At 42.8% G+C, this 22033-nt stretch overlaps 1 protein-coding gene across 2 annotated transcripts in view; it reads left to right on the plus strand.

The window, feature by feature from the left end:
* The window catches only part of TBXAS1 (thromboxane A synthase 1), a 294793-nt gene that overhangs the window by 197242 nt on the left and 75518 nt on the right, over positions 1-22033 (plus strand). For both annotated transcript variants that reach the window (XM_054989134.1, XM_054989135.1), the window contains 3 exons: positions 4489-4577; positions 5660-5808; positions 7648-7778. In XM_054989134.1, coding sequence (XP_054845109.1) covers positions 4489-4577; positions 5660-5808; positions 7648-7778 — 369 coding nt within the window. The remainder of the gene's footprint in view (positions 1-4488; positions 4578-5659; positions 5809-7647; positions 7779-22033) is intronic.

Genomic DNA, 22033 nt, shown 5'->3' on the forward strand with positions numbered 1-22033 from the left:
GTGAGGTTTAACAGTGAGGCCTGCAGAGCTGAAGCTGTGAGGCCTTTGGGGAAAAAAGAATGAAGGCAGCTGAGCTGTCAGTTTCCTTAAGGGTCAAAAGGCTAGTAGCGGTGATGTGCAGACCCAAAAGGCCAAAGCTGTGGAGGCACCACTGAGTCTGCATGATTCAGGGCTTGTGTTTTACAAAGCATTATGGCTATGCAAATTAGTCAATGTGCCCAAAAACGTACAAGAAAAATGATAAAACGGCTAAAAAGAAAAACTTTCTCCTCGCCCCCAAAAGAAAGCAGATTATGAAATTCCATTCTAAAAGTAGTTCAAAAAGTTGGTTGCTGGCCCTGATCAATGTGACTGTTTGGGCGATCAAAAACATAGAGGACCCATGGAAAATCTGGATTTTTTTTCACCTGGGGAAAGGCTATACCTTCAGAACCAGGGGCGGCAGTATGGCTAGCTATTAGTGAGAACCCTGGATCTGCACAGATACAGACTTCTTACTGGGGAGAATGAAATTTGGTTTTCTTTCCTGCTGAGACAAAGGATCTGGTTCTTCCTTCCCCATGGAAACAGGGGAGGTGCCTATCCAAAGATTATTAGCCTCCTGTCTTGATTGGTTCTGGAGAACTGGTCTCCACCTTGGAGGGGGCTCCTCTATGGAGCTCTGGGGCACTCTGACCTCCCCCACAAAGTTAAAGAATAGAAGAGCAAAAGCACAGGAGAGAGAGTTGTTTACCCTCTCTTCTGCAACCTGGCACATACTTGGCCACCAATTTGTGTCCTTGACTCTGTCTAAAGTTAACTGTTTCCTTCCGTGACCCTGCTCATGTACAAACTGTATTAAATCTCCTCTAACCTCATGAGGCACAATTCAGTGGGGTTTCTGGGCATGATTGACGGCCCAGAAAATTCCATCCTTCCCTTCTGTCTTGTACTGACCTGTTGGATCTCTGTCTTCTGTGGCTAATTAGGCAATTTGGGTGTCTCCCTTTTGCAAGATGGCCAGATCTAGATAGGGTGTGGGGAGGAGGCACTGTTGCCTAGTAATGACAGGGTTAAGTGGCTGGGAAGGGGGCAGAGCAGGGTCCATTCCACTGTCTTCTAGGGTGACTTCTTTAGCAAGGGCATCACCCCAATTATTCCAGATGCAAGCATCTGTGGAGTTTTTCTTGTGTTCTTTTACATGGGTAACCCAGGTGGGAGCAATTCTATCCTGAAGCAGAGCAGTGATACAAGCCATTTATCCATGTGAGATAGTGGTTTTCCATCTGAAGCTTTGCAATCGTTGGCTAGCCATACAGGAAGCTAAACAGTGGCCACCTTTGCAGTCCAGTCTGAATAGGTGTAAATGGCAAGGGGGCAGTTTAGTGGCTCAAACTCCAGGATGGCCCAGAGGGCTCCTACCTCTGTAGCTTAACTGGAATGAGGGTAAGCTTTGCCTTTAAAGGTGTTGGAGTCAATCATATGGATAACCGTGTAGCCTGTTTTGGTGGTGCCAGCAACATGGAAAGAGTAACCATTGCCAAACCAGCACACAAAGTCCTGTTGCTGAACTTCTGCTAGGGATGCTCCCCATACTGTGGGCCACTGGAAGTGTTACATTGGGGGAAGAAGGCATTTGTACTGCTCTCCCGTGACTATGAGACCATAGGGTGTAGGAGCCTCTGCCTGTTCTCTTTTGCAGTCTACACCACAATTGACAAGAGCTAGGGGCCATTGCGCAGTGCGTGCATTGGAGACTTGCCCGTTCTGAATTTGGTGAGAAAGGATGTATTTAAGGGGAGCATGCAAAATCTGAACGGCCACCTTGGCACCTCCAGTAAAGAATTTACAGTGAGTGAGATTCCATACCAGGGCTAGGCAGACTTTTTCGCAGGGAGTGAATTTTGCTTCCACAGGGCTTAAGTTTCTGGAAGCATAGGCTACGATTCTCTGGGAGCCTGATTGCTGTTGGGTGAGTGCAGCTGTGTGCTCTGCTCAGAGGTAGCTAGCTGGATATAGAAGGGTTTGGACATGTCAGGGTGCACCAGAGCTGGGGTGCTAGCAAGACTGCATTTTAGTTCAGTAAAGGCATTTTACTGTTCTGTTCCCCAATGCCAAGGGGCAATTTTCTTTAAGAGGGCATAAAGAGCTTTATCCATGAAGGACTCAATTAAGTCCTGAGAAAAATTAAAGGTGCCTGACGGGGCTCTTAGTGACGGAACGTCTGTGGGAGTGGGTAATTTGAAATGACTTCTACTCTCCGGGACTCAGGGGTTCTGCCATGGGTTCCTCATGGAAGGCTGAGATATTTTACTTCTATCTTCGCTAGGTGTGCTTTTCCCCCACTGGCTTTGAATCCTGTATCTCTCTAATTAGACCAAGGATTTCCCTAGTGACTTCATGGCTGTTCCCACACGGCTTACCTGAACCCGGAACGCTGCGCAGCATGCTGAAAAAAAGGCGGAAGATCGCGTGATGTTGCGCAACATCGCGCAAAACTTGCAAGAGAAAACGCAATCTTCCGCGTTTTTTTCAGCATGCTGTGCAGCGTTCCAGGTTCAGGTAAGCCGTGTGGGAATGGCCCATGTGTCTTTTCTTCCATGTCATAATAAATCAACACATCATCTACATAGGGAAGCATGGGGTCGTGGCTCGGATTTCAGTCACTCCCACATCTGAACTACATGAGCGTGACAAATGCTAGGGCTTGAATGGAAGCCTTGTGGGGTTCTTTTAAAGGTGAATTGTAGACCACAGACAGTAAAAGCAAATTTGTACCAGCAAGACTCATGCAAGTGGGTGGAATGGAATTCATTAGCTAAATCACACTATAGTATTTGGCTCCTGCAGCAATGGCTGACCGGATCTTGTTATATTTGGGGGGCAATGGGAGCAGTCACTGTGTTAAGGGCTCTAAAATCTATAGTAATTCTCCGAGGGACTCCATCTGCTTTAAGAACTGGCCATAAGGGTGCATTGCAGATGGATTGCATGGGAGTAATTACATCCCATTTCAAAAGTCCTTCAATGATTGTACCGATTCCAGCTTCTGCTTCTGCTGGGTATTTATATTGGGGGAAGGGAATCCTTTCCCTCAATGAGGATGCAGATGTCCTTCACTGTACCACATTCTGCCTTGTCTTTTACCCAAACCTGGGAAATTCCTCGATCCATGGATCGCTAACGAATGGGGCTAAGGGCATGGGAGCTTTAAGAACTGCACACTGGTGAATGGCAGATACTGCTTTAGGGCCACCGTCAATACTCCAGAGGAGACTGTTTGAAAGGTCAATAGTGAGCCAGTGCTTATGAAAGTAAAACATTCCTAAAATGTCCTGATCTTCCCCATGGTTTTCACAAGTGGCGGGGGGGGGGGGGCTTTGAGGGTCCCTATGGAGAAGGTTTTGTTTTCCCAGACTATAGCTCGGTGGGATCCACCTCCAAACCTGGCAAGTGCCATAGTTTTTCGTGGTTCGGTTTCCACACGCAGCTAAATCAGAGTGCAGGATGTTGAGAGAAGCTCTAGTATCTTTAAGAAGGGTGGCAGGAGATTTACTCCTGGAGGTCCGGACACCTGCCTTTTCCATCAGCCTCTCAGAGTTATTGGGCACTAGCTTGGCCACAGCTCCTTGGGGAAGGGGTACAGACCTTGGGCATCCCTAGTGTAAATCTCCTACGCAAGTGCTTCCATCAGGGCAGCTACGGACTGGGCATTCCTGGTTGGTTTATCCTTTATAGACTGGAAGAGGGATGTGGCAAACATGGACATGGCTGCTTATCATACTGGGTCATGCGTCTGCTCTAGTATCTCTAAGCTGGGCCCAGATCACTTGCATGATACTGGGCAGGGTCGAGTGAGGATGAGGCTGCTCCAGGGTGTTTGGCACCTTCCTGAGAGTTGAGGGCTTAGGCATCCCTAGGTTGTATTTTGGGGACGGGCTCATGGTCAAAGGATCAGCAGTAGCTGAGGTGAGATAAAAGCCTAGCAGCAGGACAGAAACAGCGCAGGCAGATTGGGGGGAAGTATAATGGCGAAGAAAGAGGTTGGTTTCCTTGTTTGCAGGAGCTCATTTCCTACTGGGAATCCTTGAGAATATCAGAACCCAGTTCCAGTTCTAACAACAGGAAGCCCATAGCACCCAGGGGTGACTTATTTCTAGTGGGCTTTTCAGCTTCCAGTTCTTATTAAAACAGATTGTTTTAATAAATGAGTTGGACAATTTTTCACTCAACAGCAGAAAAGAAACCGCTGCAGGAAAAAACAGAGCAGAGAAACAAATGTCCTCTGGTCATCCATATGGGAGTGAACAAGTGGTAGAACTGGAACTCTGTGCATTCGTGTGTGTGTGTGTGTGTGTGTGTGTAAAGACTTGTTTTTTTGTCCAAGAAAATTACTTTATCCATTGATTCAGAAGCTCTCAAGAGCATTACCTCCTACAGTATGTAATTAATGTAGAAAATTTATTGTTTTTTTTTTAAATTATGCCACGTGTATGTGCTTCTTTTTAGATGACTCCGCTAATCAACCAGGCATGTGACATCCTGCTGAGTCACTTAGAGGTCTATGCAGATTCCAGCACCTCTTTTGACATTCAAAGGTACTTTAATAAATTGAGATAACTTTTTACAGGCACTTGATTTGCCAAGCAATCCTAAAAATGCAATTATTTTACGAAAGGAATTTTCTTTTTTCTCTTCCTTCTGATGTGGACTCTGTCCTTTTTGAAGGAAAATGTCTTTTCTGTTTGTTTTATTTACAGTAGAGTTTTTTTTAACAGCAACAATTACATGGTAAAGTAATGGTAGCAAAGTATCTAATCTGTAGCTGCCTGTTAATGAAGTTTAATAGCTAGAAAGGAAAAAAGAGAGAAAGAGAACACTCTCATCGTGTCCACCAGCTCCCTGCAGTTTGATAACAACTCCACAAACCACCATTGATCCACGGACTGCAGTTTTAAGATACAGGATTTTATAACTCTGATCAAGTTATTAACACTCTGCTAGGCAAAGGTCTGCTTCTTAGCAACTAGGCAAATTTCAAACAGGTTCACAGTGAATTTTTTAAATGAACACATTTAAAAAGCCTTGATTGAAGTTTCCAATTACAGCTCTAGAATTACATATTGATTACAGAAATCTAGAAGTTGCTGCATCATAAAAGCAAGAAAGGAACATTACTTTCTGGGACCTGAATGTAGTTTGGTGACGAAGTGCTTAGGATCCAAGCTATTGTGTTCTATTTTGTATTTTAAAAATACCATTTCTTACCATCAGTAAAACAAGGCATATATGCATTCTTCACGATCCATTTCAGAGGAAACTTTGGCTGATTCCGCACACGTTGGATAATGCACTTTCAATGCACTTTATCAATCATTTAAGGTGGATTTTTTGTTCCGCACACAAAAAAATCTGTTCCAAATGATCTATAAAGAGGATTGGAAGTGCGTTATCCAACATGTGCGGAATCAGCCTGTGTGATTTTTGAATATTATAATTATTTCTTGACACAGTAAAAGTAATTTTTTAAAATATTTGATATACATAAATATACAAACCCTATAAAAGAAATAGACATACTTCTATGTATGAAAACGCAAAACTTTTGTTCAGCACAGAAACAGAGATAGGTAGTGAAAGAAGCTGCAGTTTAAAAGTAACATTCTTGAACTTAACATAGGAATTATGCCTCCTTCACCCTGGACGTTGTTGCTAGTGTGGCTTGTGGTATCCCTGTGGATTCCCAGAAGAACCCTAATGACAACTTTGTTAAGAACAGCAGAAGATTGTTTGAACTTTCAATGTTTAAGCCCCTTTTAATTCTAACCAGTAAGTATATCATCATGGTCTTGGTTGTGTTTATCTGTTCCTAAATCTTTGTTTTATAAAATGCATACATATTGCACACTCAAAAGTATACAATGTACAAATACGGCAGAGCATTTTGGGATGTAATCTGTGCACCAAGCTGTCATATACCTATATGATTTCTGGAAGATCACCTAAAGCAGTAGTTGTTTTTGTTGCTGATTTACTTCCAGAGAAACTAAATTCCAACCGTTGGCTCATCTTCCCCTGAGAAGAAGATTCCTTGGATTTGTAGGTTTTGTGTTTTTTGCTTTAATTTCATAATCATGCCAAGCAGGTTATTCACAGGAACAACTGTTTATATTGGTTTTTGGAGGACTCCACTGAAAATTCGCAGTGAGAAAAACTCAAAGCTGCTTTGGGAGTTCCTCTGGCAGAACTTCTACACAGTTTCAAAGAGAACTAAAATAGTGTTTATGAAACTAATGTGGCATCTAAGAAAAGCACTGTGGATCCCCAGACTTGTTTTTTTCTGAAGTAAGAGAAAACAGCCGATCAGTTTCAGGAGGGGTTTTGTACATCCATTTGCATTTGCTTTGGATTTTTTTAAAAATTCATATAACAAGATCAAAAAGATATCTGTAAGCAGGGCTTTTTTCTGGGAAAAGAAGTGGTGGAACTCAGTGGTGGAACTCAAGACCACACAATGACATTACTTTGGGTCAGCTGGAACAAGGGGGGAGTTTTTTAAAGTTTAGATTGCGGTGGGCACTCTAAACTCCCCTCTGTCTGGAGATCAGTGGGCGGGGCCACCAGCCATGTGACCATTTTCAAGAGGTACAGGAACTCTGTTCCACTGTGTTCCCGCTGAAAAAAGCCCTGTCTGCAAAAGATTTTAGTAAAGAGTGGTCAGCAAGGGCCAAAGGCCTGGCCTCGGTATTAGATATGTCCAAGGTTTATAGCAAAAAAGGTTTTTAGGGTATCTGTTATGATTGCTTTATGTTACTATAGCAATGTTGTTATAGTTGCCAAAAGCCTTTTTATGAGGCAACTTTAAAAAAATTGGCATATATAGTAGAGTTTAGGCCCATTATTACAATAGTTACTCAAATCTGGAATTTTAATCCAAACTATTAAACCCCCTACTAGAAACCAGTAGTCAAGGCCCAAATCTATGCAATGAATGCAACTGAGTCTTTATGAATATTACGCAGCAGGGAAGTTACTACAAAGGAAAAGTACCTCAGGGCAAATTCTTCATGTGAAAAAGCCTTCAGTGACCTTCTACTTCATGGTTCACTTAGTTAAAGGATGTATTTACACAAAATCTTCCTGTATCCATGGGACAGTCCTTGTGATCATCCCCAGGAGCCTGTAAATACAGTTTGGCGTGGTGCAGTTATTGTCTTTTGAAGAAGGATATAAAGCCAAAAGCCTTAAATAAGGCAACCTGGTTTCTCAAAACAAGATAGGATGATGGAAATGAAATTAGGTTACATCTCAGTCATATTTTCAGAGATCTGCAGGAGTTGTTTTTTTTTAAACAAAACAAACTTTATAATTAATTGTGTGTTTCAGCATTTGCTGCAGTGGTGCCGAGCCCTTAAGTCATCTTGGAACCCCCTCCCCCCACCCCACCGTGGTGTAAATTAGCACAGTCTCTGAAAAGGCATCTTGCAACTAAGTGCAACAATCTGAGGTTAGAAGGCCTGTGAGACTCTCTAACCCAGTCTAACAAAAAGAGAGAAATTGGCAGTATAAAAAAAAAGTCCCAACAAAGGAGAGAGAAAATATCAGGTTAGGTTTTGAAGATAATTGCATTAATTGCTAATGTTGCTTTTTTAAAAAATTCTCTTGAAGTTGCCTTTCCATTCATAATGATTCCCCTGATCCGGATTTTTCCAAATAAGAAGCAAAATGAGGTGAATGGATTTTTTATCAGTGCCATTAAGAATATGATTGCCTTGAGAGACCAGCAAGACGCAAAGGAGGTAAGGCGTTTTCTGTGCTAAGAACATAAGCCAAAGCCTGCTGCGGGTTGGGAAACTCCTGGATATTTGGGGGGCGATGCCTGAGGAGGATGTGGTTTGGGGAGGGAAAGAACCTCAGCAGGGTATAATGCCATCAAGTCCACCATCCATGCAGCCATTTTCTCCAGGAGAACTGACTTCTGTAGCCTGGAGATCAGTTGAAATACCAGGAGATTTCCAGGCCTCACCTGGAGGTTGGCAGTACTATGCGCAGTCCAGCATCTTGTTTCCAAAGTGCTCAGCCAAGTGCCTTTGGGAAGTTCACAAAGAGGTCAGGGAAGCAGCAGCCGTCCTCTGTTTGGGTCCTCTACATCTGGTGTTCAGAGATGTATTTCCTTGGTATGGGTGGAAGTGGGATATTTACAGAATATCAAAACTGGCATGGATATTGCTCCAAAAGGCCAGCTGTGCCTTATTTACTGTGCAGTCCTAAACATAGCTATACTCCTCTAAGTCTATTGAAGTCAATAGGCTTAGAAGGGTGTAGCCCTGTTTAGGACTGCATGGGGCATCTGCTAAAAGGGTTGATTGCTTTGATCTTGACTTCTACATGCTTTTGCACTTCTTGAGATAAGCTGCAACTGGAGCTGTGAAAAGGATACAAGATAGTTTGTTTTTCTGGTGACTCTTATGCACTCATTAAAACTAACACTCAAGAGTTTATTCTTGCAAAACTTCCAGCCCAGTTATTTCATCCATTTAAAGTAAGATATTTCTTCAAGCATCAGGGTTTTTTTTAAAAAAAAAACCTTGATCACCCCAAACCCTTACTTTTGACTCGTCTCTCCATGTTCTGATTTTACTATAGATATTTTGTTTCCTTCTTTCATTCTTGACAATACCTGTGCTTATTGAAACTCCCTCCCTTAACTTCTCTATGTGGAGCTGCCCACCTCTCTTTTCCTGGAAACCTTATCTTAAAAACTATGAAGCCTTCAAATTCTCTAGCCCTCATCCCCAGCTGAAATGAAGCCTAAGAAGGTGTAGATGCATGTGTGCATATTCATTACCAAGTACCCTTTCTTCTTTCCCTAGTCTGCCTTTCCTTATGATTTGATTGTAAGCTTGTTGGGGCAAGGGTCTTTCTTCTTATTTATGTATTATTACAACACCCCACAGAGCCACATGTGTTGCTGTCACTAAGTAAAACAATGTGCTCTTCCTGTATTATTCATTCTTTCTCATTCCTCTCCTTTGCCGTAATACACTATTTCATTCCATTAATTTTTATATTTTATTTATTAAAATATTTGTACCCTGTTTTTCCTCTTGATTCAAGGCAACTTATTGGCCATAATTAAAACATTACAGCTTTAAATCAGATAAAATAAAACCCACAATTACTTCCTTCTCCCCACAAGGTATCTGTTGTTCACACCCCTTTAAAAGGCCTGGCAAACAAACAAACTGTGCAGCACCCCCTGGACATCACCAACAAGGGAGCTCCCCTCACTCCTGCAGGGAGCCACTCTAAGTGGGGGAACAGCCAGCAGGTGGCAGTCTGCCGATCATACTTGGTGCATGGAAACATATGGGAACAGACGATCCTTCAAATATGTGGGCCCCAGACCATGAAGGGCTTTAAAGGTCATAACCAACACCTTGAATTGAACTCAAAATGGGCAAGGTATGTTCCCATTGGCTAGCCTCTGACAATAATCAGGCTGCCAGATTCTGGACCAGCTGCTGCTTCTGGGTTGTCTCCAAGGGCAGCCCCAACATAGAATGTGTTACAGAAATCCAACCATGAGGTTATAAAAGCATGGATCAGCTCAGCTAAGTCTAAGAAATGGGAGAGTTGGTGAGGCAAATGTTATCCTTTGTTTTCTTTTAGCCTGCCTCTGTATTTTGCCAGCTTTGACTAATTGTTCTGTGAAATACTTTGTTCAAATTGACATGCTGGGAGAAGCTTTTAAGCTTCACAGAACTTTTCTTCTAAGAAGCCCAACTATGGTTTCATGGCCAACAGCCTGCTTCGTATTCTTAAAGTATGGACACATAACAAGTAAGAATGTGACTTAGAGTGTCAATGGACCCACTTCTAGCTACAAAGAGTGTTATTTTGAAAGGACCAGGGCAAGAAGGGGTTGGAGTAAAAAGAAGGGTCTGGAGACAGACAGCTAAAGCAGACCGCCAGACAGAGTCCCAAGCCTCATTTTGTGAGACCAATATGACAAAATCATATCCAATAGACTTACCACCACCATTTTTATTGCCTAAAATTATCATAATCAGAGGTGACCAAAAGATCATCTAGACAAGTCCAAGTGCTGAAAAAAAAGCAACATCTACCTCTGAAGTACTTGGTGTGCCAGCAAGCAAAATTGGAGTGGGTGGAGCGAGTTGAACAGGCTTGGAGCAACGCTTTCAGCATCTCACAGACTCGACTGTGCAGTGCTTGAGTTGCTTGGATGAAGATATGATGATGGGTGCCAAGCAAAATGGTCTGGCATGCCTACCAACCCTTCTACTATCTCATATGACCATCCAACACATCAGTGCTCAAAGATCAGCCAGTATCATCTAGAGCACTCTATGTCACTCAAGTAGAAAAGAAATTGCACCACATAACGGTGCCAGCAGAGAAAATAGTTCAGAAGATAGAAGCAATTCAGCTATGCCATGTACTAAGGGGAACAGAGAAAACCTTGTATTTGTGTAGAAATCTTTCATCACAAATATGTCAGACCCTCTATATGAAAAACATTCATCAGAGGCCCAGTTGCCATACACTTCCCGAAGGTGGATTTTATTCTTCATGCTAAAATATTGCACTAAGCCTAATCTATTAGTGCTAGGTGGGAGGATGATACAGATTTTTTTTCCTCCTTTTCCCCCCAGGGTCATATTTGGGATGTAACTTTCAATCAGTTGTTTGTAAGCCACTGGAAATAGCATTGCAGTTCAAAGTGCATATTCTATTTTGTAAATTAACAAATGAAATAAAGCTAGAAAAGTATAGGAAACTTCAAATGAACAAACAGCATTTGGATTATGGTTGTTGGGGGTTTTCCGGGCTGTATTGCCGTGGTCTTGGCATTGTAGTTCCTGACGTTTCGCCAGCAGCTGTGGCTGGCATCTTCAGAGGTGTAGCACCAAAAGACAGAGATCTCTCAGTGAGAGACACTGAGAGATCTCTGTCTTTTGGTGCTACACCTCTGAAGATGCCAGCCACAGCTGCTGGCGAAACGTCAGGAACTACAATGCCAAGACCACGGCAATACAGCCCGGAAAACCCCCAACAACCATCGTTCTCCGGCCGTGAAAGCCTTCGACAATACAGCATTTGGATTACTTAAGTGCTTGGCCAACAGCCAAACTAAAATTCAAGGTTTATACTAGTAATAGTTGAATTGGTTCATTGCTGCTGCTTTTGTGTCTTCTCATGATCTGATGCCAGTTTACTAATCATAGACATCCAGAAATGAAAAAAAGGAATACCCTTTAATAAAGAAAACATTTCAGTTTGCACCATTCATAAGCGAATGCAAGTCTCTTAATAAATAAATCAAAACTATATTGATCATTGATGAATTTGCTTCAGATTTTCCAACCCCCTTTCTCCCCAAATATGAGAATAAGGAAAAGTTTGAAGTTTAGGTGATATATATATTCCATCTAAACTTCAAATTTTTCCTTAATGAGGCATTGTCTTTGTGTGCTAGGAAGTAATCCTGCACCGTGAAGGCAAAAAACTATGGCAGGCAGTTTTAGATCTAATGATACGTTTGTGGTTTAGATGGAGTTCCATGAGGCCATTGTGCTCTCCTTTCATCTCATTACACAGCGGATGTAATCTTTGGCCGTTTTCACATGGCTTACCATTGCACCAAGCTCTCGGAATGACAGCGTCTTCCTGGGGCAAAATTGCGCCAGGAAGACGCTATCATTCCAGGAGCTTGGCACGATGTTCCGTGGCTGGTAAGCAGTGTGAAAACGGCCTTTATTGTGCATTGTCATTCTGCCACCAGTAAAGTAATTTCAATACTGGCATTTCTACAGATGACTTCCGTACTATGCTATTTTAGGTGCATGCTTTAGAAATGCTCTTTATAACTCATTATAGATATTCAAGGAGATATGCAACAAGGATTACCCTTCCCCTCCTCCCTTTTATGCTTGCCTGTGTGGGCATCCCTGTGCAAAAAGGCTCACCCAGCTTGCATTTGAGGTCCAAGAGGGCTTTAAGGACTTTGAACTTTTTTTGTCCATTTGTTTTGTTCTGTGCATTCAATTTCACCTTGAACAAAGCAGCATTCTAAAGACTTGTCTGCTGTCTGGTTAGCTGAGTGGGTGGCTGTCGTCATGCACACTCTCTTTTCTTTGGCTTTATATATTCATATTAATTGTCACATCAATAATTTGCCTACAAAACACTTACTCGTTTTAATTGAGGAACATCTATCTATCTATCTATCTATCTATCTATCTATCTATCTATCTATCTATCTATCTATCTATCTATCTATCTATCTATCTATCTATCTATCTATCTATCTATCTATCTATCAGAGAAAGACAGACCCAGTTTCTGTGAAGGGTCTTTGCAAGTTCTAAGGTGAAGTGCAGTCAAGATCAGGTCTCCTTGGCCTAGTTCTCATTGAAGGGGCCCACCTGTGGCGGTGTTGTACACCTTCAGACATTACTGAAAGCTCCACATATCCCTACACACTGAAAACTAGCTTGTTAGACAGCCTTTTGTTTTTTGCAAGGAGGGAGATTTTTGTATGGGATACCTAATTCCGTGAGCTCCCAGCTGCAATTAGTGTTTTCAATTGTATAGGGAAAAAATGTCCTATCCCTTTAACAGAGGTGTGATGAGTAGAAATGGGAATCTGAAGCTTTCCTGGCATGAAGTTCAATAGCATCACCAGATAATTGTATGCAGATCAAATGGATATGAAGGGGACCATGTTAGAAGCTGCCAAACCTAACTTCCTTTCAAAGCGATACGGCTCAGATACAGGACTACCATATAGGGTTGCCTTGCTCAGATGCTGGAAACTTTTACAGAGGTTGGAGAGTATTTATTGCCTGAGTTGCTCTTGCCTATTGCTGTAAGGAAGCTTATTTGATACCTGTGACCGATGCTGGCAAAAATGTTAACAAGTCAATAAGATCCACTGTGGCCTTGAATCCATAGCATTATGGTTTTACGGGAGAGCCACTGTGGGCAGACCATTTGGCGTGGACTGGAGAGATCTTGGGTAATTATGGGATTGAAAGTCCTTGTAGGATGAAGGGTTGGTAGAGATATAACAGATCATATACAAAATTGTGTTCTTTGACCTATATAGGGAGCTGCCTGATACTGAATAAGTGAGAGCAATGGCCCAGCTAACCCACTTCTATCCATAGCAGTTCGCAGCAGTTCTTCAAGCATTTCCCAGCTCCACTAACTTAACCTTAACCTGGGATTTTCAGCATGCAACATATGTGCAGCACCAATGAGTTATAGGCCCTTTCCTTTTAGGTTCCCCATTAGAAGCAACACCAACAAACAGCTGCCCACTTGTATGCATGCATTGAACTGCTGGAGCCCGCCTGGTTTTAATACAAAAGGGTGCATAGGGTACATTGAGGGTAATGAATCTTCTTGATATCATCTTGGTACATCCCTTCTGATAAGAATGTGATTTACACCAATGCTGTGAGTATGGAAATCTCTATTATTATGAAAAGATTCTGCAGTTTCAGGTATATCTATTATAAAACTATCATATTTCTGTAAAATGCTCATGCTTTGAATACATGTCTGCCCCTTTTTGCTCAGTTCAGCTTGCACAAAGAAAGGAAGATAGATTCAATATCAGTTATGATGAAGAGGGTGCTAGGGAACTGTAAGACAAAAACAGGGTTTGCAAGATATAATTGTCAGGGCAACCAATAGCAGGTAGTTACTGTAACTGGACCAGTAAATAACTGTTTAGACAATGAAGTGGCACAATAACTGAATACCAGTTGGGAAGTCAGTGAGGTATCCCATCATTCAGCAATCCTGGATTTCAGATCTGCATACAATTTAGCAGTTAGTAGTCCGTAGACAAAGGAGCAATTGCAGTTCTGTGCTGCATAATTAGCTAAGCTCAAGCTCATGCCAAACTCAAATCCTGAAGACGGTGCTGCCGTCTTCCCTGCACAAGCCCTTTTGATTATACAAAAGTGTCTTATAGCAAGTCAGACCAATTTCATCTCGCTCAGTATTGTCTACTTTGGCTAGCGGTGGCTTTCCAAGTCTCAGGCAGTTAAGGGATCTAAGATGACATCCTTTAACTGGAGAGGCTAGGAACTGAACTTTGGACTTTTGTTGTCCAAAGACTGTTCTCTACCACTGAAGTAAAGCACTTTCTGACTCTGCCCTCAGCAGTATACGCCTTGCCCTTTGTCATGGCATGAGCCATTCAGAAAAAGGCAAGAATTCCAATGGGAGACAGCTAGGGACTGTGAAAATGTATGGCTACAAAATGTTGCTAGCCTCTTTCTGTTCTGATAGACATGTTTTATTTTGTATTTTGTCCATTTATATGCTACCTTTCAGCCTGACTTCAGTTCTCTAGATTGCAAGCTGCTGATCTTGAAACCCAGCATCTATAGAAGATGTACATTCTGAATGAAAAAAGATTTAATAATTGAATTCAGGGAGAAGAGAAATATTGATGATTTGTCCATTCAGGGAGCACTTGCACGTTGAAGCTGAGGATTAGGAATTTCATTTTACATTCCCCTTCCCCATATGCTGCTGTGAACTTCCTCCCAACTACCCATTACTAGCTACCGCTGCAAACAGAATGCTCATCTAAATGGACTAGTATTGTTATGATCAAGTACTGCTGATTTTTTTTAATATCCTCAAAATAGAAATAGATACTCTTAACCAGGAATACTCACATCCGGCACTTTGGGTCTCTTGTAAAGTATTTTTACAAGCATTTTGTAAATCCTCGAGGCAGATAAAGCAAAGGATTTTCAGATAAGGTTGTCATGAATTTTAAATGAGTTTCATAAAAGCTACAACCAAATGTAAACCTGCTCAAATGGGGAATTTCTAAAACACACAATTCTTTCCCTAGTTTTTCCACTGCTTTCTATCATGAAAACTGTCATGTGGATTAATAATTCATTGTTCCTGAATCAGCCCTGGAGAAACATTGACCGCAATGTCATTTCCATCTGTTTTTTTAAAAAAGCAAAAATAGAGGTATGAGTCTGCTTCTTGTGCAGAATCGCCACACCATGTAGGCCAGAACTTGGGTTAATTGGCTCTTTTGCTCTGATTCTGCGTGAGAGAAAAGGGACTTAATAGAAGACACACACAAAAAACCCCTCAGTACTGAAATCCCTAGAATGTCACCAGCTTATTGTCACATGAGTTTTTCCAGGAAACTGTACAGCTATACATTTTGAGGAAACTGGTACAGAGGAGGAGCATTCTCTCCACAATTCAGAACCCTGACATCCCTGCACATGGAAGGTCTGTAATAATGTTATTTTAAATATTTGTACATAGAATAGGGGATGGGGCTGGCAGGTGTGATCTTGCTCCTCCCTGAATAAACATATAGTGTGTACAATGCTAAAATGACTACATAGTATGTAACAGAATATTAGCTTCAGAACTGGGAATCACTAAAACAGCCATGGCTTTTCCTATCCGTTTTATTTTTACCCATTATAAAAAGCGGGAAGGTGGTGGTGGATGACAGAATCAGGAGAAGAATGTGAAGCAGAAATTGTAGCTACCTTGCCTCCTATTGCATCATGGAAATTAAAGATATATGCAGTACTCCAGATTGCAACACTAAATATTTCGGCCAATTAAAGCTGGATAATCATATAAGTTTCTCCGTGTTCACTAATCAATTACATTTTCATTATTTCTTACACCAAGCTCCTGGAATGACAGCGTCTTCCTGGTGCGATTTCGTGCGAGAACTGCCATTCTCACATGACATCACGCCAGGAAGACACTGTCGTTCCGGGAGCTTGGCATGATGTTCTGTGGCCAGTAAGCAGTATGAATTCCTGGAATTCCTCCAGGGTTGAATAGAGACATAGGATTCTTATTTCACTACAGATACTAGTTTCTTCTCTAATCAAGCTGCATTGTATAATTGTACCTTTGCTTCCGAACCCCTTTCTTATATCTGAGAGGGATATAAAGGCTCAGGCATCTCCATTCCTACTTGTGTCCAAAGGAGGAGACTTAGACCCTCGAAAGCTTATATCTTTAAAATCTTGTTGGTCTTTAAGGTGTCACAGGCCTTGAATCTTGCTGTTCTACTGCAGACCAACACAGCTACTCACCTGAAACTATCTTACTGGTGATGTCTTTCTCTTTTTCCCAAGGGGCTCAAAGCAGAAGACGGAAAGTATCACTTTGGCCACTTTATTACCAGCACTCTGAATCAGCTCATACTGGCTAACATTCATTTCCGGTGTGGCTCTGTTCAAATGTCACCCAAAGCAGTATCGAACTGAGGTTTCTGGGAGGGGCACAAACACTGTTTATTGTGCCAAGGTGCTCTTCTCGCTCTTTTCTCCCTCATGTTCAAAATGCTCTTAAGGCTACCAGGTTAAGAAACATTGAAAGACACTTGAATTGCCATTTGTTAGCCTCCCACAAACTGGGAATAGAATTGGATAAAACTGAGACGAGGTAATAATTTACCCATGGCAAATCTCAGTTTAATTACAGCTTTTAATGTCTGAATGCAGACATTGTTTTAAATAACCTGCTGTTTTGAAAAATTAGTGCCAATGCAGACATTGTTCAAGGTGGCATATGTTTTTTAAAAAATGAATGCTCCAAGAGCCAGAGCTTTTTTTCTGGGAAAGAGGTGGTGGAACACAGTGGGTTGCCCTCGGAGAAAATGGTCACATGGCTGGTGGCCCCGCCCCCTGATCTCCAGACAGAGGGGAGTTTAGATTGCCTTCCGTGCCGCCAAGCGGCACGGAGGGCAATCTAAACTCCCTTCTGTCTGGAGATCAGGGGGCGGGGCCACCAGCCATGTGACTATTTTCAAGAGGTTCTAGAACTCCATTCCACCATGTTCCCACTAAAAAAAGCCCTGGCAAGAGCTCTGATGGGTCACAACCTTTAGTCTAGCATCTGATTTCCAACCAGATGATTCCTGGAAGCCCCAAAACAGTACATAACGAACATAAAACATAAGAAAGGTCCAGCTGGATCAGACCAGCAGCCCACCTTGTCCTGCATCCTGTTTCACATGGTGGCCAACCAGTTGCCCTGATTGCCAACAAATGGCTGAGATCCCTCCTCTCCCTAAAACCCACCCTCACGAGACTCCAACCCCAAATCTCCAGAAATTTCCCAACCGAGCTAGCAACCCTAATTAATCTAACCCTCCTCTGCACTTTTCTTAGCTCCATAACAACTGCTTCCACACACGTTGGATAATCCACTTTCAATACTCTTTAGTGAACATTTGGAACTGCTTTTCCATGTGTGGAACAAAAAATCCACTTCCAAAGGATTGCTAAAGTGCATTGAAAGTGCATTATTCAACGTGTGTGGAAATGGCCAATGTCTTTTTCAAGCTCAGAATACTCTATAAAGTATTCCAAATGAGGCTGCACCACAGCTGTATACAAAGGGCTTTATTACAGTACTGGCCAATTTTATTTCCAATCACTCTCCTAATAAACTCCAGGATGAAATTTGCCTTTTTCACCGCTGGCGTACATTGAGTTGACATTTTCATCAGTGCCTCCACCAGAACCCCAAGATCTCTCTCCCTGTCCATTACCACCAGTTCAGGCCCTATCAGCAGAAAGGAAATAACTTTCCTCCATTGTTGATTCTCAGTGCCAAGCATCGTCTCTCAATGTGGCTACCATGGCAAGCAGACTCATGCGCCGTAACTATTTTTCTGCTCCTTTGTAAGTTACTGGCCCATCTCCATGTGCTGTGGCAGTGGATTTTATAAATTAATAATGCATTTTGTGAGGAACAATTTTGTTTTATCCATACTGATTCTACTGTCATTGTTATTGGGTGGCCCGAAATTCTAGTGTGATGGAAGAGAGAGGAAAATTTCCCTCTTGCGTTTTGTGTTCATTTTAATGGTCCAGGATCCAAAATTTGCTGTCATAAAATGATGACCTAATTTCACTGCTTTAGCCTCATTAGAGCCAAGCTGCAAGTGACGTCTTACACAGGTTGGACACTTGTCAGCTTCCCTCAAGTTTTGATGGGAAATGTAGGCATCCTGGTTTTACAGCTTGGCTCTCCATTACAGCTGCAAGACCAGGATGCCTACATTTCCCATCAAAACTTGAAGGAAGCTGACAAGTGTCCAACCTGTGTAAGGTGTCACTTGTAGTTTGCCTTTTATTCTCTCAAAATAACCTGGGTTTCAAATGCCTGTTTCCCTCCACAAAAATGCCTCCATATTTTAAAGAGTTTTTGTATAAAATGTTTTTTCCCATTGCCTAAATAATGCAGCTGGTAAAGAAGGAAGTTAGGTTTCTTGTAACATTCCTTTTATTTAAGAAGTAAACCAGCTCATAGATCTTTGCATCAAAAAATTATTGTTGTACTTCCTTATTTAAGAAAATTCATTATAATCAAATTCTTATCCTGTTTACCTTGTTAAAACGTACATAATTCATATGCACACCCAGAAGCCAGCTGTTGGTGTTAGAAAACAACACAGCTTCAATGTCAAGCCAAAAATCCCCAAGCAAGCACTTGAGAGATAGCCAGAGTTAAAGCGCAGATGCTGAAACATGGCCTGGAGTTTAATAAACTTGAAGCCTTCTAGGGAGTAAATTCCAGAGCTTGGAATGTGCTGCTCTCAACCTCGATTGTACAAATCTGACGCCTGTCAGTTCAAGCTATGTAGCAATTTTCAGTATCCGTGCTGGAAGGAGAAAAAGAGAATGCAATGCATTTTTCTTACCTTAACAAAGGCAAGAGGGGCTATTTCATACCTTTGTTCTCGATCCATGGAACATGGTGTGGGTAAGAGAATTAGCCAGGAGGTCTCCTGTTCCAATCTCACCTTTTCTGTGATGTGACCTTCGGCATTTTGCTCTCAGCCCCTCTGCCAGATTGTGGTAGCTGGATGATAAGTGGTTTGAGTGTTGGACAAGGATCTAGGAGGCCCAGGTTTGAATCCCTGCTCTGCTATAGAAGCTTGCTGGGTGGCGTTGGGCCAGTTTTAAAAGGGAGGAAATTCCAGGTTGGAAGGCAATGCTTTTTGAAGGTTAGCCTGAGCCCAAGGTGGGATTTGGTGGGTGTACAAATCAAGGCTGGATGAGAAGAGAAACAATGATTTGTTGTGATGAGGATAGGGATCCTATGGTTAGGTAATAAATATATGAACAGTGACATGTTTTCCTAGTGGCTGAAAGTGTACTGATTAATTATTGGAGGTTTCTGATTAATGGTCTCAACGCCAGGCACTGGACAAGCCAAGTCCTCTTCCTGGGACGTGAATTCAGCTCCACTTAGCTTGAATGAATAAAATGTGGTCTTGCTTCCTTTGCTGGTCTTTTGTTTTGGGGATGGTCGGAAACCTGTTGTCATGACTCCCTCCAGCCATCTCTGCAACTCCAGTTCAGAGTTTTCAGGGGTAGAGACGGAGGAGCCCAGATTAGTGGCTGAGGAAGAGTAGCGGTACCAGAAAGAGCCCAGCATTGCAGAGGCACCTGCTGAGGATGAACCAGCATGACTAGAGGCCACCCTGCCAGAGCCTGCAAGGGAAAATGTGCTCTGGTTAGCTACTAACCTCCACATAGGGCATGAACCTGGGTTTGTACCTCCCGGGATTTTCTCCCACTCTACAGGAACAGTGGTAGCGGAAGGACCAGGCTGAAGAGGCACAAAGGAGGCAAATGCCAGACTGGCTGTGCGCAAACTCCCTGTGGACCCAGAGCAGAGGGTGGAGAGTGGTGCTTCTTCTAAGGTGGGGGATTCCTCACTTCCACCTCCCCCTGCTTACCTGGCCAGCAGAGAAAAAGATGAGGGAACACTCCTTCTGGGGCACACTCCCGGGTGGCAGAGCATGCTCCTGTGCGCTGCAGTAGACTGATTTTGAACCAATTTGGACCTGATTCGGGCTGCTGCAGAATGCGGGAGCACTCCTAGGAGCAGCACGTGGAATGCACTATTATGTCACTTCCCAGAATGGAGGGAAGCAGTAAGGTACATGCCAGGCTTCCCACCTCCTGCCCGAAGGGTAAGGGGACCTGGCAACCCTAGCTTCTTCACAGGATCTTGGCCAGGGCACGGTGCAGCGTCAAGAGGTTCAACATCTGATCAGACTCAGTATAGCTAAGTCTGATCAACACTCTGCTTATTTAGGCTGAGGCTTAATAAGGCTGCCTTGCTGGAACAATTGGTTCACTAGGCCTAAGTCCTGTGCTCCAAGCCTCTTGTCTTCAGTGCCAAGCTCCAGCCTACATACTTAAGACTTAGGGTTGCCAGGCCCTCTCTACCTCCTGTGGGGGGACTTGCTCCTGCCACTTACCTCTGACAGTGGGGGGTGCGCGCACGCAAAGCGTGCGCTCCTGCAAGCACAGTGATGTCACTTCTGGGAAGTGACATCATCACACGGCCCCTGGAAGTGCGCCCACACTCTGCAGTGCCTTGGATTGGGGCCGCTGCGGAGCGCAGGAGCGCTCCTGCCCTCCACAGCGGCCCCAAACGCACCCGTTTCAGCCCAAATCAGGCTTATTTTAGACCCGTTTTGACACAGATCGAGCCGGTTTTGAGCGGTTGCTGTGCATTGGGAGCGGCGCATGGAAGGTGTGCACCCCCTGCTGGCCAGGTAAGTGAGGGCGGGGTGTGGGGGCAGGGGCGGGGGATTCCCTGCCCCTGCCGGGGGTCTGGCATCCCTATTAAGACTACCCAGTTAAGCCTGAGGCTTTACTCCAGAGGAGCCTAGATCTAGCTAGCCTGCAGAGCACAGGACACCATTTGATTACTATACTTGCAAAAACATAGAGCCAAGCTGGTCCCAGCATTAAGATTGGAAGCAGGGAGGAGACAAGAACAAAATGGAGGCAGTCTCACAACACAGTTGGCTGCTTATTCCATTTGAATGATATTCTGGAACCATGAACAAAGACCTTCTGTAGATATATTTGAAGAGCAGTCCTGGAGGTGTTGTCTCTTTATTTATATAATGATAGTATTTCTTGAACATATTGCTGAATTCTTCTGTTGACATGGTTACCCAAAATGTGTATTTGGACCTAGAAGTTGAAGGTTCTTTTGTTAAGGGCTGTTCAGTCCTTTCAACTAAAGATAGATAATCAGAATTCAGTTTCAAGAAATAATTTGAGACTGACATTTGATACGTTTGACCTCGGAGGGGAGAAAGGAGTTGCATCACATACTCAAGTTTCATATTCCTGTACTTTATTGGATGGTTATAGAGATCAGAAATGAGGATTTAAAGCAGATTATTAATGCAGTTGAATATGCCGAGTTCTGTGGGGCTTGCATTTATTCTTCCAATGTGTAATGTAAAGCTTGCTAGTGCAGAATTGCTTCTCTGCATGGCCAGGTAGCAAGTAAAAAGGTTAATGAGTGGGAAAGACATGGCCCAGAGCAGCTATGTCACTAACTATAATAGAAGGTGTCTGTCTAAGAGAGAGACTGGAAGGGACTTCAGCCTATAGCACCACATACGCTTTTATTCTCTTGCAACATTATACTCAGCCATAGTCCTTTACATAGTGGCTGTGATGGCAACTCCAACTGGTTTTGTGATAGATGCTTCACTTTGCAAGAAAAAGAAAAAGAAAGAAGAATATAAAATATATAATGAGTGTCCATATCACTAACATATCTTTTGGTTTGATGCTGATACAGCAGCTTTCTACAACTCAATTATTCTGTAGCTAAGCAATGCTGAATAGAGCATGAAACTTAGCATAGGGGTGTGTGTATGTGTTTGCTGTGAGAAAAAAAACTTCTGAAAAGACTGAGCCAAGACTGATGCCTGCCTGTCTACCTACTTACCTACCAACCACATTTGAGCTCAAGGCAGCTTCTGTGGAGGTGGTTGAATTTATCGTCACACATTCTTGTGAGGGTGAAAGGTAACTGAATTGCTTGGCTTGGCAAAACTATTCTCCCCGCCCCCAATTAAAGAAATCAATTTTACTTTCATAGTTTCAGGCAGCCAATAAAACAGAAGAGCTGGGTGTAATTTTATTCCTTTTATCATAACGCTAGTGACGCT

Source organism: Eublepharis macularius, chromosome 9 (genome assembly GCF_028583425.1).
Source record: "Eublepharis macularius isolate TG4126 chromosome 9, MPM_Emac_v1.0, whole genome shotgun sequence".
Taxonomy (NCBI): domain Eukaryota; kingdom Metazoa; phylum Chordata; class Lepidosauria; order Squamata; family Eublepharidae; genus Eublepharis; species Eublepharis macularius.